The 14,543-nt window shown below is 45.3% G+C and overlaps 1 protein-coding gene across 3 annotated transcripts in view; it reads left to right on the top strand.

Moving 5' to 3' along the window:
- The window catches only part of COL27A1 (collagen type XXVII alpha 1 chain), a 152,899-nt gene extending 138,356 nt beyond the window's left edge, over positions 1 to 14,543 (top strand). For all 3 annotated transcript variants that reach the window (XM_061426616.1, XM_061426615.1, XM_061426617.1), the window contains exons 59-61: positions 745 to 854; positions 11,089 to 11,307; positions 12,541 to 14,543. In XM_061426616.1, coding sequence (XP_061282600.1) covers positions 745 to 854; positions 11,089 to 11,307; positions 12,541 to 12,687 — 476 coding nt within the window. In that variant the 3' untranslated portion in view covers positions 12,688 to 14,543. The remainder of the gene's footprint in view (positions 1 to 744; positions 855 to 11,088; positions 11,308 to 12,540) is intronic.

The following is a 14,543-nucleotide window of genomic DNA, read 5'->3' on the forward strand; positions in this document are numbered from 1 at the left end:
TGGGGATGACAATTTCACTGCAATGGGCCAAGAACTTTGGCAGAAAAAGGCCCCAGGGCCAGGAAGGCCCCCATCGTAGCTCCCCTGGAGAGCCAGGATTCCCAATTTCTGTCCTCTGCACCTCATCCAACTCTCCTCTCTCTCTGTGAGCTGTGTGGTACCTTGGAAGGACGACAGTTTTAGAGGCGGACAGACCTGAGTTCAAATGTCCGTCCTGCCTCTGACCTGCTCTGTGAGCTGGGTGAGCCACCCTTCTCTCTGCTGCGTGAGAAGGCTGTCCTACTCTATCAGCTGTGGGGCCTTTGGCTCCTTGGGAACCCAAAAGGGGAAGCCAGGTGCCAGCAGAGCTTCCTGGTTGATGGGATAGAAGCCCTGACTCCCACCAAGTTCTGGGAGGATCAGAGCCTTGGCAGTAAAACATTTCAATTAAACAATCCCTAAATCCCTCGGGCAAGTGGCTCAGCTTCTCTCAACCTGTAGTCCTTTCTGGAAAATGATACTTACCAGTGGCGACAGGGGGATACTTCCCATGTGGCATCTCTGGAGACTCTGCCAGCTCTGAGCTCTGCCCAGAGAGTTTCCTTCCATCACTATGGCTCACAGAATCCCTTTTCTGCTCCACCTCCCTGACTTCATGTCCAGCTGGGACTCAGCGGGTGACCAGGTGTCAGATTCACCTGTAGAACCAAGCCTGGGGTTCCTCCCCACATACATACACCGCCCCCCATCCCATGTTGCCTATAGGTACCTACTGGGTGGATCCTAACCTTGGCTGCTCGTCCGACACCATCGAAGTCTCCTGCAACTTCACACATGGTGGACAGACGTGTCTCAAGCCCATCACGGCCTCCAAGGTATCCATCTGCTCCCCAGCGCTCACTGGCTTGCTCTCTCTACACCCTTTGCCCCCCTGCCCTGGACCACAGTCCATCCAGGCTTGTGACTGAGCCTTAACTATCTTGCTACATAGCCTCGGGAAAATCATCTCCTCTTTCTGAACCCCAGTTCCTCATCTCTGCATTTGGTTTCCAAATCCTTTGGTGTTGGGTGATGCTGATGGTTCTGTCTTCAAATAGAACTTTCTGCCTAAAGTCTAAGACACAGCAGTTAGCCAAGCTGTCTTTGCTTGGACAACTATGACCGTAAGCACAAAACAAGTCAACGAGATGATCCCCTGGGGCATGTGTTCGGGGGTTGTGTATGCAAATATGTAGCTCATGTTTGGTGCCCACGTACCTGCGATGGTCTCTGGGCTGAGAATTTTAGGTGGCCCAGGGCAACTCCAACAAACCACAGTGTGCAGCAGCGGGTGGAACATAATCACGCCCCTGGCTAGGGAACCTCTCGCTGGAGGGTGGGTCTGTAGTTGCAGCAAGTCCTCCCTATGAGACAATTCAAGCTGCAGAGAAAAGGGTTTCTCTGGCTGCAGGAGAGGTGGGACTCCAGCGCCCCCCAGGGGAAGCTCCGGAAAGTACCTTGTCCTGACCATGGCAGACCCAGAGTCTGAACATCCATAGCCCAGCCAGCTGGGTAACAAGTCCTGGCTGGGTCCCCACCATGGGCCAGGCACTGAGCCAGGTGCTGGGCTCAACAGGAAATATGGCAGCCTCCACAAGCAGAGCTCACAGTCCAACAGGCCCTTTCCCCTCTGACACGGAGGGTCAGCAGCTTCGTGGCAAACCCACCTGGCAGACGGGTGAGGCTGGCACCTGGATTGGCAATGCGACTGCCCATCTGAGTCGCCATCCCCATCAGGAACAATGAACCACTGTCCTGGGCTGGCCTCAGCCTAATGATAACCAGTGTTGTGGCTGGACCAGCCTCCCTGGTTTTTCTTAAGGTTGCAAAATGCCCTCCAGCAATAACCACCCAGAAACAGGAAAAAAAAAAAAATGTAGAAAGGTTATTACTTACGGGACCTGGAAATTACAGCATACCTGGGACGGCACAGTGAGGTCTCTGGTAGAGAGAGAAAGGGACAGTGCATCTCCTTGTATTGGAGGAGGAGGAGGCTAGGATTTCATAGGTTCACTCTGTGCTGGTGAATTTAAAACCTAAGGGTGGGAATTTAAAGCAGAAGAGAAAAAATAAGTGATCCCAACGGTTGTTGAAATCAACCAGAGCTCTAATACAAAGGAGCCGCAGTGTTGGGAGGTGGCCCAGCCCTTCCAGGGTTAGTCTGTGGGGCTGGCAATGTGTTTATTGGAGATAACCTTCTTTGAAGTGTGTGCCTCAGCGATCAGAGCCTAACTCAGGCACTTGCATCACACAAAAAAGGAGACAACACAACGGTCAGGGCTTATACTACCATCTGCCCTGTGATGCCCTGTGATGTGAGACATCAGAGTCAATGGTGAGGATATTTAACCTCCTGGGTAGCTGATATGTTAAAAGTCAGGGGTAAGGCACCTTGAAACCCAGAAAATACACATCTGAACAGGATCACAGTAGAAAATCCTGTAATTATTATAGAGGCAATAGTCTGAAATTCAGTCGGGAGCCATTGTCCCAAACTCGAAGGATCCCGTAATGAAACTAAGTCAGTGATCTGAGGGGCCCCAGAATCTGTTCCAAGATTTCTGTAATATTGTGAAGCATTTATACATCTTGGACATCGTGTGTAAGTAGGTCAGTCTGAATCTATCCTGAGTAGGGAGATTGTTTCATATCTCATCTAACCAATCTCTCGGTCCCGAGAATAGGTCAATTCAGTAAAAGAGTAGTATCTTATCTCAGGAGGCAGTGATACCCAAGTAAGGTACAGTACAGGTAATCGGGTATTTAATAAGAGGCATCTGTATGGAAACAAAAAAAGTCAAGAACTCCCTGGCAGTCCAGTGGTTAGGACTTGGCGTTTTCATTGCCATGGTCCTGGGTTCAATCCCTGGTTGAGAAACTAAGATCCCACAAGAGGCATGATGTGGCCAAAACAAAAAAAAAGTCAATGATTGGAGAAGATTATAGTCCCACTTTTTGAGTTCTAAAGGTGCTAGTCAAGAAGATTTCTAGATGTTGGGCTCCAAACATCTTCAGGTGGAGTGAGGGCAGACAGAGGCAGTCTGATAGGTTTCCTTGGGTTGCAGTTTGAATGTGCCTGGTGATCTTTCTGAGTGGCCCACATGGCAATGGGCATGAAGATTGTCCATACCTGCACAGTTGTGATGATCTCTCTGCAGTTTATATTATGTTAGCCCAGTGTAGCTTGCATGGCTTTGGGAAGAGTGCAATCTTCATTTTCAATAGAAAATGAAATCAGAAGGGTGGGAGAAAAACTGGAAACATTAGTTTGGAGAGTTGTAGCTAGATATTGGAGGAGCCAAGAAGAATTCAGCATCCTGTCCAATTTACAGGTAGAAAGCAAAGTCTCAGATGATTAACAGAACTAGAATCCAATGTCCACAACCGTGTGTCATAGTTTCTATTGAAACAATTTTTCTCTGTGCAGTCATCCCCATTTCTACTAAAGAGAGCCATAGAAAGACTAATTTGTTTGCAAATTAAGTCTAGTTTCAACAAATGTGGTTATTCACACAAGTGCAGCTAGAAAAGTGATTGACAGCATGAGCTCTTTGCAGCTTTGCTGAAACCTTTCATAAGGAGTCTCGGATTGAATTTTAGAAGCTTCTTCAGGGCAAGAAACCAAGATCTAACCATCAGACTTTGCCTAGAATACCTGTAAATTTGGGTAAATTCCTCTCTTCTCAAAGTGCCCAAAATATCTTCTGATTCCTGTAACTGCCAGGAAGTAGCCTTCCTTACTCACCTGATAAAGACTGCTGGGAACCCTATAGTCAAGGTAACAGACCAATTTTTCCAAGGGCCTTTATTGGCTCCATGAAGTCAACCTTAGTTCCTTAAGTGATCTGGTCATATCAGAGTCTGTATATATATATATATATATATATGCTGTTGCTGCTGCTAAGTCGCTTCAGTCGTGTCCGACTCTGTGCGACCCCATAGACAGCAGCCCACCAGGCTCTGCCATCCCTGGGATTCTCCAGGCAAGAACACTGGAGTGGGTTGCCATTTCCTTCTCCATTGCATGAAAATGAAAAGTGAAAGTGAAGTCGCTCAGTCGCGTCCGACTCGTAGCAACCCCATGGACTGCAGCCTACCAGGCTCCTCCATCCATGGGATTTTCCAGGCAAGAGTACTGGAGTGGCTTGCCATTGCCTTCTCCAAGATATAGATATAGATATAGATATAGATATAGATATAGATATAGATATAGATCTCAAATACGACAATCTAGTCAAAGCCTTGTTGATAACCGGTATTTCCAATCATGTTCTGTTACAAGAACAGAGTCTTACTGAGCTTATGCAAATAACTATACTGCCATGAAAATACGAATACTCATAGAGCGAATTCTAGAAGGATCGGATAGGGAGAAACAGCAATTATTTCATCTTTGTTCACAAAGGTGTACTTCCCCAAATTGTTGTAAGTCATTGCTAGCTTTAGTCTTAAACATGGAAACAAAGATTAATAACTGCCAAACAAAAGTCATAAAAAACTATAATCACCCTCATCCGTTCATTCAGTCCTATGCAGTTGATCACCGATCTTGATCTTTTGTTAGCAGTTTCATAAATCCAGTTTTTCCTTCAGTTCAGTTCAATTCAGTCGCTCAGTCGTGTCCGACTCTTTGCAACCCCATGAATCGCAGCACGCCAGGCCTCCCTGTCCATCACCATCTACCGGAGTTCACGCAAACTCACGTCCATCGAGTCGGTGATGCCATCCAGCCATCTCATCCTCTGTCGTCCCCTTTTCCTCCTGCCCCCAATCCCTCCCAGCATCAGAGTCTTTTCCAATGAGTCAACACTTCGCATGAGGTGGCCAAAGTACTGGAATTTCAGCTTTAGCATCATTCCTTCCAAAGAACACCCAGGGCTGATCTCCTTTAGGATGGACTGGTTGGATCTCCTTGCAGACCAAGGGACTCTCAAGAGTCTTCTCCAGCACCACATTTCAAAAGCATCAATTCTTCAGTGCTCAGCTTTCTTCACAGTCCAACCCTCATAAATCCTTGCCCATTCAGTTCAGTTCAGTTCAGTTCAGTTGCTCAGTCGTGTCCAACTCTTTGAGACCCCATGAATCACAGCATGCCAGGCCTCCCTGTCCATTCAGTGGTATTATTTAAAAGTTATCAAAAATCTGTACTTGTCAGACTCCTGTCCATGAATCTGAAGATGGAGCACTTTCGCAAAGGCATCAGAGTAAAGCAATAATTATAAATAACAAAAGAAATGATATTTTTTATGCCCACAGTTAAAGATCTGATGAGAGTTCATTATGATGAAGTTGACAAGGAAAATTTTGTTATTTCTGTGACACACAACATTTTAAGATAACTGGAGTTATGTTGGATAACATTACATATCAGAATTTTAGGAATTTCATATGATTTCTTGAATATTGTATTAACAAAATATATCCATTTGAGGATATCCATAAAGAAGATGTAGCATTATTTCCTGCTGCTGCTGCTGAGCCACTTCAGTCATGTCCGACTCTGTGCGACCCCATAGACGGCAGCCCACCAGGCTCCCCGTCCCTGGGATTCTCCAGGCAAGAACACTGGAGTGGGTTGCCATTTCCTTCTCCAATGCATGAAAGTGAAAAGTGAAAGTGAAGTCGCTCAGTCGTGTCCGACCCTCAGCGACCCCATGGACTGCAGCCTACCAGGCTCCTCCATCCATGGGATTCTCCAGGCAAGAGTACTGGAGTGGGGTGCCATTGCCTTCTCCGAGCCTACTTGACAATATTTCCCATGTGATTTAACATATTAAATAAGCCTAATTAGTTTAGTGTCTCTCTTTCTATTAGGAAAGAGAAGGATATTTTGAGATGTTCCAAGGATCCTCTGGAAAACCCCAAAGTTACTTCCAGATCAAAAAAACTTCATTTAGAATTTGACTTGCAGAAGTTTGTCAAAAATATCAAAGATTTTCAACACTTGATTACAAAGAACCACAGATCATTATTTTTAAAAATGCTTAATTATCTACTTAGCTGAAGTGACAAAGGATTTTAAAAGCAAATACAGAAAGTTCCATAGTTGTGAGCAAAAGTTAGCTGTTTTGGTATTGAGAAGACTGTTTTCTAGGTAATTAAAGATCCAATTAAGACAACATGAAGCTCAGGCGATTATTCTGATAAAACACAAAATCTTTGCTTTCTAGCCAGATTACTTAAAAAGTAAAGAATAACTTTTCATACTTTTAACAGGAGCAGATCAATACTCCAATAAAATGTATCCTTTTAGCAAATGAAAGAGAATTACATAAGAACATTATTGATATTATTTTTTTTAAAGCCTCTTGTACTAACAATCCAATTTTAGCCAACTTGACTACATAAAAAAATTCTTTTTCTCTCTTCTGACAATATGATTAAACTATCTATAAAATCTTCATTAGACAGTAGACAAAGTCAGCCATCATCCCAAGCTAATTTTTTTTGTAATAAAAATAACATGGATTTATTTGGCTAGTAAACACTGGAAAAGTTGTCTATCTGCAGTATATTTAATGCTGTTAACTCTGAAGACATACCTATTTTAATTAAAACAAATGTAGGCTAGCTTTTATTTACCAAAGATTATCCCAGATCACTTGAACTTGAAAAACATTTGGATTAGTTTCTTTATTTCTGAATGTTTGGAGTAACTAATTCATAAGTGCTTATTTTTAAGCCAATTAAACAGAGCTCTTTTACACATTAACTTTGGCTATACCATTCAGAGATAGAGAGAAAAAAAGTCACATATTTATCCAGCACCTAATGCTTTCTACCAATATTTGTGGAGATGACTTAAGATCTGTATTTGTTCCTGACAAGTAATCTTAAGGAGGCTGTGGACTAGATTTTGAGTAAGAGAGCTTTTATAGCAGTTTGCATTTTGAAAGGTCCCTTTCTCTGTTGTTTTATTTCTTTTTTTTCAGCCTCAGACAATTGTAGGCAGAGCTTTAGTTACCTCCTGGGGTGTTTCCATTTCAAAGATTTAATCTTCAAGGGACAGAGAAAGAATGTAAATTTTCTCCTAGGAGTTTTAGTCCCTTTTGTACGGTTTTGGCAGTTCCAATAAAATGTTGTAGTACTGCCCTGTAATTAGGGTAGTGCTCTATTAAAATAATTCCCTGGGGCAAATGGGGCCTCTTTGGAGTTGAAAATGAAGAGGGGGTCATCTGGATAACCACAGCTGTGGAAATGGTAAACCCACTAGATCAGGCCAATTTTGTGCAGCAGGAGATGGGCCTCATCTTAATGTTTTCCATTCACTGCGAGCCTTAGCAGTGATCACTGTGAGGGAAGGATGCAACCATGCCAAGAATGAACGTCCAGGAGAGCGGAGGCCCTGGTGGAGTATCAGTGATCTAAGGTCCTTTGCCTTCCCAGCTCCCTCTTTCTTATCCAAGATGGCTAGATAACCCTTTTCAGCTTTTCCCTTAAGGGGTGCATTATAGGGTGTGTTTCTTAGTTCTGCCTTGTTCAGGGGAAAGCCCAGGGAGCTGAAGATCTTGGAGGAAGTGAGCATATAGCCCAGATGGATCTTTAAGAAAAATTATGGATTTTAGGGTCTTTAGAGATATTGGTCAGTTGATACATTTTGGCAGCCTTGAATAACATTATAGCCAAATAGCCAATTAGCTCCTTTCTTTCCATCCTACTGCATAAAATATTTAAGAAAAATTTGAATTTCATTTAAGGTATAGTTTTTCATCTCAGTTTCTACTTCTTGATTTTCTCCTATTATCTTAATCCAAAGTGGGTTACAGGAAAAGTTTGGATGGCAGCACTGTGAACCGCCTTCACAGCTGGCCACTTTCCTTCCCAGGGTGTTCCAAGAGACCTCTTTGGGATTGAGGTCTGAGTCCACTCACATGTGTGTGCAGGGTCTTTGGGAAAAGCCCTCAGGCCCCTGGACTGTGATATCAGAGACTAGGCATGTTGGTATGCCCCCAGGATGCTTCTATGGGGTCTTGCATTTATCAAGAAACCCCCTCAGGGTTCTTAGGAGATGCTGACATCAGATGTTTAGGACATTTATATTTGTCCATTAATTATTTTAGTAACATCACACCAGGGATAGGAGCCATAATACCCCATTGGGTCAGGGATGAAGAATGACAGCGATGAGTGAAGCTTAGACCATGGAGTCCGTAGATCTCTGTTATGTCTTCTGTTTGGTGGTCCATTGGTTTCCAGTTGCAAGGCTATTTCACTTTTCTGGCATAACCACCAACTCTATGGTCGTAGGTGGAGTTCTCCTATCCTCCCCATGTACAGGAGTATTCTCTTATGCCTTTATCCCAGAACCTTTCCTCGGGCTGTGACATAGTCTTGTGATCCAATCCGCTGTCCTTAACTCTGCCCCTGAGGTGTGGAGGACCTGTTGCTGTTGTTTAGTCGCTAGCTTGTGTCCGACTCTTTTTCCACCCCATGGACTGTAGCCCGCCAGGTCCCTCTGTCCATGGGATTTCCCAGGCAAGAATACAGGGGTGGGTTGCCATTTCCTTCTCCAGAGGATCTTCCCAACCCAGGGATCTAACTCACCCAGAGGACCTTTATACACATTAATTGTCAATTAAGGCCTTTACTGGACCATAAAGAAAGCTGAGTGTCGAAGAACTGATGCTTTTGTCTTGTGGTGCTAGAGAAGACTCTTGAGAGTCCCTTGGACTGTGAGGAGATCCAACCCGTCAATCCTAAAGGAAATCAACCCTGAATATTTATTGGAAGGACTGATGCTGAAGCTGAAGCTCTAATACTTTGACTACCTGATGCGAAGAGCTTTCATTAGAAAAGACCCTGATTCTGAGAAGGATTGAAGCCAGGAGTAGACGAGATGACAGAGGATGAAATGGTTGGATGGCATCACTGACTTAAGGCACAGGAGTTTGAGCAGGCTTCAGGAGATGGTGAAGGACAGGGAAGCCTGGCGTGCTTCAGTCCATGGGGTCGCAAAGAGTCAGGCATAACCGAGCAACTAAACAACAAGGCCATTATAATCCGTGGTCTCAGTGGCTAGTAAGAGCCTATGGCCTTGATCACATTGCTCTGGGAAGACTGTTGGATTATCAAGGTGAAAGGTTGTTGTTGAATCACGCGAAGACACCGGGATTCTTGGCCCCCGGAGGAGAAGAATTCAATCCGGAGCCAGAGACGAGGCTTGATCGCTCAGAGCTTTTGTGTAATAAAGTTTTTTTAAAGTATAAAGGAGATAGAGAAAGCTTCTGACATAGGCATCAGAAGGGGGGCAGAAAGAGTACCCGCTTGCTAGTGTTAGCAATGAAGTTATATACTCTCCAATGAATCCAAAGAATGTCTGGAGGTTGTAAAGACCTCACCAGACCTACTCCCATAATTTACATTTTAAGATAACAGAATTAGCCTGAAGGTTTAATCCAAAGACTGTCCTCAGGCAGGATACATCCTTGTAAAGACCAGGTCTACTCCCATAATTTACATTTTAAGATAACAGAAGGTTTAATCCAGAGACTGTCCTTAATCCAGAGACTGTCCTCAGGCAGGATACATTATTGTTATATAATCCTAAGGAATGTAGAGAAGGAAAAAAAAGTTTGTCCTTTCTTCCTCCTTGAGAATTCCAGACCCCTCTCTCCTTGGGGACTCCTAGACTCCTTATCAACCTGCCTAGGCAATGACTCTCTCAAAGGCAGGCGTGACCTTTTGGGTTGGATCTCCCCAGTGGCTCGGCAGTAAAGAATCCGCCTGCAATGCAGAAGATGCAGCAGGAGCTGCGGGTTCGAGTCCTGGGTCGGAAAAAGCCACTGAAGAAGGAAATGGCAATCCATTCCAGTGTTCTTTCCTGGAAAATCCCATGGCCAGAGGAGCCTGGTGGCCTATATATATAGTCCATGGGGTTGCAGAAGAGTCAGACACGGATTAGTGACTAAACAACAAGCACAGCAATGTGCGAAAGCACATAGGAGTGAGACAGAGTCCTTCCCCAGATGCTAACACCCACCTGAATGAGGTGGTTAGTAAGCAAGCTGCAGGTCAAGGGCCTCCTCTCCATGGACTGTAAGGGAGATTGTGCAGTCCTGCCTACTATTCCAATTGTTATGTACCTCTCAATCTATCAATAACCATGTCATGGTCGGACCAGCCTTCGTGGTTCTTATTATGATTTCAAGATGACCTTCAGCAATAACTATCAGGAAACTTTGAAAAAAGTAAAGGTTTATTACTTACAGGACCTGGAATTTACACAGCCCACCTAGAGCCACACACTGGGGTCACAGGGAGAGAGAGAGAGATGGTGCAGGGGCCTGGGTGCTGCTTTTACTGGGGTGGAGGTGCGCTAAGGTTTGGTAGGCTCAGTCTTCATTGGTGAATTTAAAATATAAGGGCCAGAACTTAAAGCATGGAGAGAGAAAAAAGAAGTAGCCCAAGTGGTTGGTTATTGAAATCAATCCAGAGCTCAAAAACAAAGGGGCCTCAGTACTGGAGGTGGCCTGGCTCTTTATCTAGTCCTGTGACTGGCAGGGTATTATAGGAAGTAGTCTGCCTTTGAAGTGGATGCCTCTTTGAAGTGGATGTCTCAGCAATCAAAGCTTAAGTCAGGCACTCGCATCACACAAAAAAGAAAACCCAACTGTCAGGACTTACAGTACAGCCATTTAAGCCCCAAATCCTGCCCTTTAGTTCGCTGTCAAGTCTGCCTCTTCTAGCAGCACCCACCCACCCTACCTGGAGCTTGGGACTTAGAAATGTGGTGAAGCCCTCTAAGAGCCTCTCGATCCTGGGCAAGATCCTCTCCCTCTCTGAGCCTCTGTATCCCAGCTCAGCCCCGGAGACAGTACATCAGGACCCTCGCGGCTCTGGCTGGAGCCAGGCAGACCTGGTTCTTTCCCTTCCTTACTCCTTGGCTGTGGGACTAACTCACACCCACCTCAGTATTTCTGTCTTTCGAGTGAGCAGCACCTCTGGGACCATGGCTGGGAATTGCTTCCCAGGAAAGGGCTTGTGCCTGGACCTTCCAGAGGAAGGTGAGGAATTCGGAGAGCGGTGGGCAGCCAAGTCCAACCCCGCCTGACCGCTGTGTCTCCTCCACAGGTGGAGTTTGCCATCAGCCGGGTCCAGATGAATTTCCTGCACCTGCTAAGCTCGGAGGTGACACAGCAGATCACCATCCACTGCCTTAACATGACCGTGTGGCAGGAGGGCACCGGGCAGACCCCAGCTAAGCAGGCTGTGCGCTTCCGGGCCTGGAACGGGCAGATCTTTGAGGCCGGGGGTCAGTTCAGTCCAGAAGTGTCCATGGATGGCTGCAAGGTAACTCTTGGGGCCCTTCACAGGCCCCTCATGCACAGACAGGTGTAAAAACATGTTCTTATATATAACAATTTTATACTATACTATATTAGTATAACATATACTATACTATATTCGTATACTATGCTATAATTTATACTATACTATAATATATATTAGTATAATTTTATACTATACTATTATATATATATTAGTATGCATATAATTTTCATCTTTGTGTAATAATTTTTTATAGCTGTCTTATAAAATTGCTTTCATCCTCTTTCCTCCCTGGGAAACTTTCAAGGGAAGGTCTGGGCTGGTAGATTGGTACTTATTTGCAAGGCTACTTATAGAAGGATATATTTCTACTCTTCTCTCTGCCCCCTGCCCTCCCGTTAATTTCTTTCTCTTAACGTGGTTGTTTTCCAAGGCTTAAAACAGGCTGGGTTGTAATTGAAGAGGGAGACAGAAAGTCATCCAAAAAACCAGTCTCACAATATTAAACAAAACCAGTAATGCACAGTGTTACTGAGGATGTGGGGAAACCCAACACTCTCACACAAAGCTATTTGGAAAAATTAAAAATAAATTGGTAGAGGTTTTCAGGGCAGCAGCTACGTATATATCTCCAATATATATCCAGAGCCTTACAAATGTACCTATCCTTTGATCCAGCAAATCTGTTGATACTTCTGGAATTTGTTCTAAGGTCACAACATGCACACATTTAGCGACAATTGATACTCATGACAGCTTTACGTATAGGGATCAAAATAGTGGAAGCACTCTAAATGGACACAAACAGGTCACTGTGACAGTGAAATGCCATGTGGACATTAAAAATTGTGAAGAAAGATGATGAAAGGGAGACCTTTCCTGGTGGTCCAGTGGTTAAGAATCCACCTGCCAATGCAGGGGACACAGGTTCGATTCCTGGTCTGGGAAGGTCCCACATGTCTCAGAGCAGCTAAGCCCGTGTACCACAGCTATCGAGGCCTGGGCACCCTAGAGCCTATGCTCTGCAACAAGAGGAGCCGTGGCAATGAGAAGCCTGTGCAATGTAACTAGAGAGTAGCGCCTGTTTGTTGCAACTAGAGAAAGCCCTCACACAGCCAAAAAAAAAAAAACAACCCAGTGCAGCCAAAAAGAAAATAAATATTTTAAGAAGAAGAAGAAAGATGATGGGGAAAGGCACGTCATACATGATGAGGACCATGATGGATGTGTGTACCCCTTTCCCTCTACCCTCAGATCCAGGATGGCCGCTGGCATCAGACACTCTTCACCTTCCGGACCCAGGACCCCCAGCAGCTGCCCATTGTCGGCGTGGACAACCTCCCTCCCGCCTCATCAGGGAAGCAGTACCGCCTCGAAGTTGGACCTGCATGCTTCCTCTGACCTCTGACCTCCTGGCTCCTCTAGGCCTCGAGGAGGAGGGAAGAGGAGAAAGAGGCAAAGGGAGGGTACCTAGGGGTAGGTGGGCCCAGGAAAGGCAGCTCACCTGCCCAGGGATCCTTGAGCAGACCCCAGCTGTTGTCTGCCCAGCGGAAGAGGCTGAAGGGTAGCAGAACACACGGGGTGTCCTTGGGAACAGCTGATCCCAACTCAGCCCCAGACACCAACCAAAGAGCCGGCCAGAGCAAGCTGGGCCTGCAACCCACCTGAGCCCCACGGCCTGTCTCCCAGCTCTGCGGCCACCTCCTTCCCTGCCCAGCTTCCTGCCCAAAGAGCCCCACCTTCCAGCCAGCTTGAGAGAAGGGGGCATCTTGTCAGCTGGTCCCTGCCGGGGAGCTTTGATGTGCAATATTAGAGAGGAGACATGAAAAAAGGAGAAAAGGAAAGGAAGAAGTATATATATATTATTTAAACAAACACGAAGAAGGTGCGTTACAATTTTTTTTTTTTCATCTGAGAAGGAGGTGAGAAGGGGAGAGAGCAGCCAGGGGGTGGGAAGCGATGGGTCCAGAGAGGGAGAGGTGAGATCCTCGGGGCCGGGGGTGCCCATGTCTGCTACCTCCCACTGTGAAATCGCTGGTGCTCACAATTGTCTTGTAGTGTATGTGATCTTTTTAAGGAAAAAACAAAGCAACTCTATTTAAGATTCTGAAGGTGCTACCATTCTGCCACAGGCTTTGAAGAAACATTTAGATGTGAGGTATCATCCACATTTTTCTCTCTCCTCCAAATGACAAAGTTCAGGGAATTTTTAAAATTTCCCTAATGTCACCCTTGTGCTCATCAGGTAATCTGTTAAGGAGGTGGGGAAAGAAGGTAAAAGTAAAAATAAAAAAAAAAAAAGCAAAGCAAAAAAACAAAAAACAACCAGAAACAGAGGTAGGAAAGATTTACCTTTTAACTTATGGACTTTAAAATGCTTGTCCTCTGAAGGCAGGGGGAGGCCTGAGCATGAAGGATCTTATTTTGGCCTTTCTTGGTCTTGGAGGGAAGTTAGCTTATCTTGGATGGCGTGATCTAGACTGGGGAGTCCTGACCTTGAGCTTCGACCTTGAAGAAACCAGTGAGGAGAATGGCGCTGGGTCAGGACTGGCCTTGGAGGTGGAATGTAAATACGGACCCATCTCATGAAAGCACAGACCATCTCCTAAGGTCTTCCATTCTGGAGCTTATCCTTCCAAGATAACAGTCATCACTCTTGCTTTTTCACTGTCATTCGATTCTGTAGAAACCCAGTGTTGCTAACTCCAAGTGTAAATGTGGGCGCAGGAGAAAGGCTTGTTGTGGGAATCTCAGAGTTCAGCATGGCAGGGCTCACCAGGGTAATCTGAATTGTCCTGTATCAGTGAACCAGTCAGCATCCAGGTTGGATTTTTGAGGTCATTTTAACTATGGAATTATTTTTATAGAAGGGGAAATTTTATGTGAAAGTCTATTTGTGTCTCTTTTTTTTTTTCTTTCTAAAGTTGTGTCTCTTTGGGAATTGGATTTGATTTTCCTTATTTAATACCTCACTCTGGCCCACCCTCCCCTACCCCCACTTCCTGTCTCCCTGCCCCGCCCACTGCCCCCTTGCTCCCGGAAGTGCGTTTTTTGTAGCAGCTCGGGCCTCATCTCAGCGCTCGGTCTCCCAGGCCGCCAGTCTCCACCTGGCCTCTGTCCCGGCGTCTGTCTTGTCCTTGGATTTCTCTGCTGTCCTCGTTCATGTCTCTGTCCACATGTCAACGTGTTAAAACCCAAGTGGGTTCTGTTTCTCCCTTCTGGATTTTAAATAAATATTTAAAACTGAGGCAATGGAA

This window comes from Bos javanicus, chromosome 8, assembly GCF_032452875.1.
Source record: "Bos javanicus breed banteng chromosome 8, ARS-OSU_banteng_1.0, whole genome shotgun sequence".
NCBI lineage: Eukaryota > Metazoa > Chordata > Mammalia > Artiodactyla > Bovidae > Bos > Bos javanicus.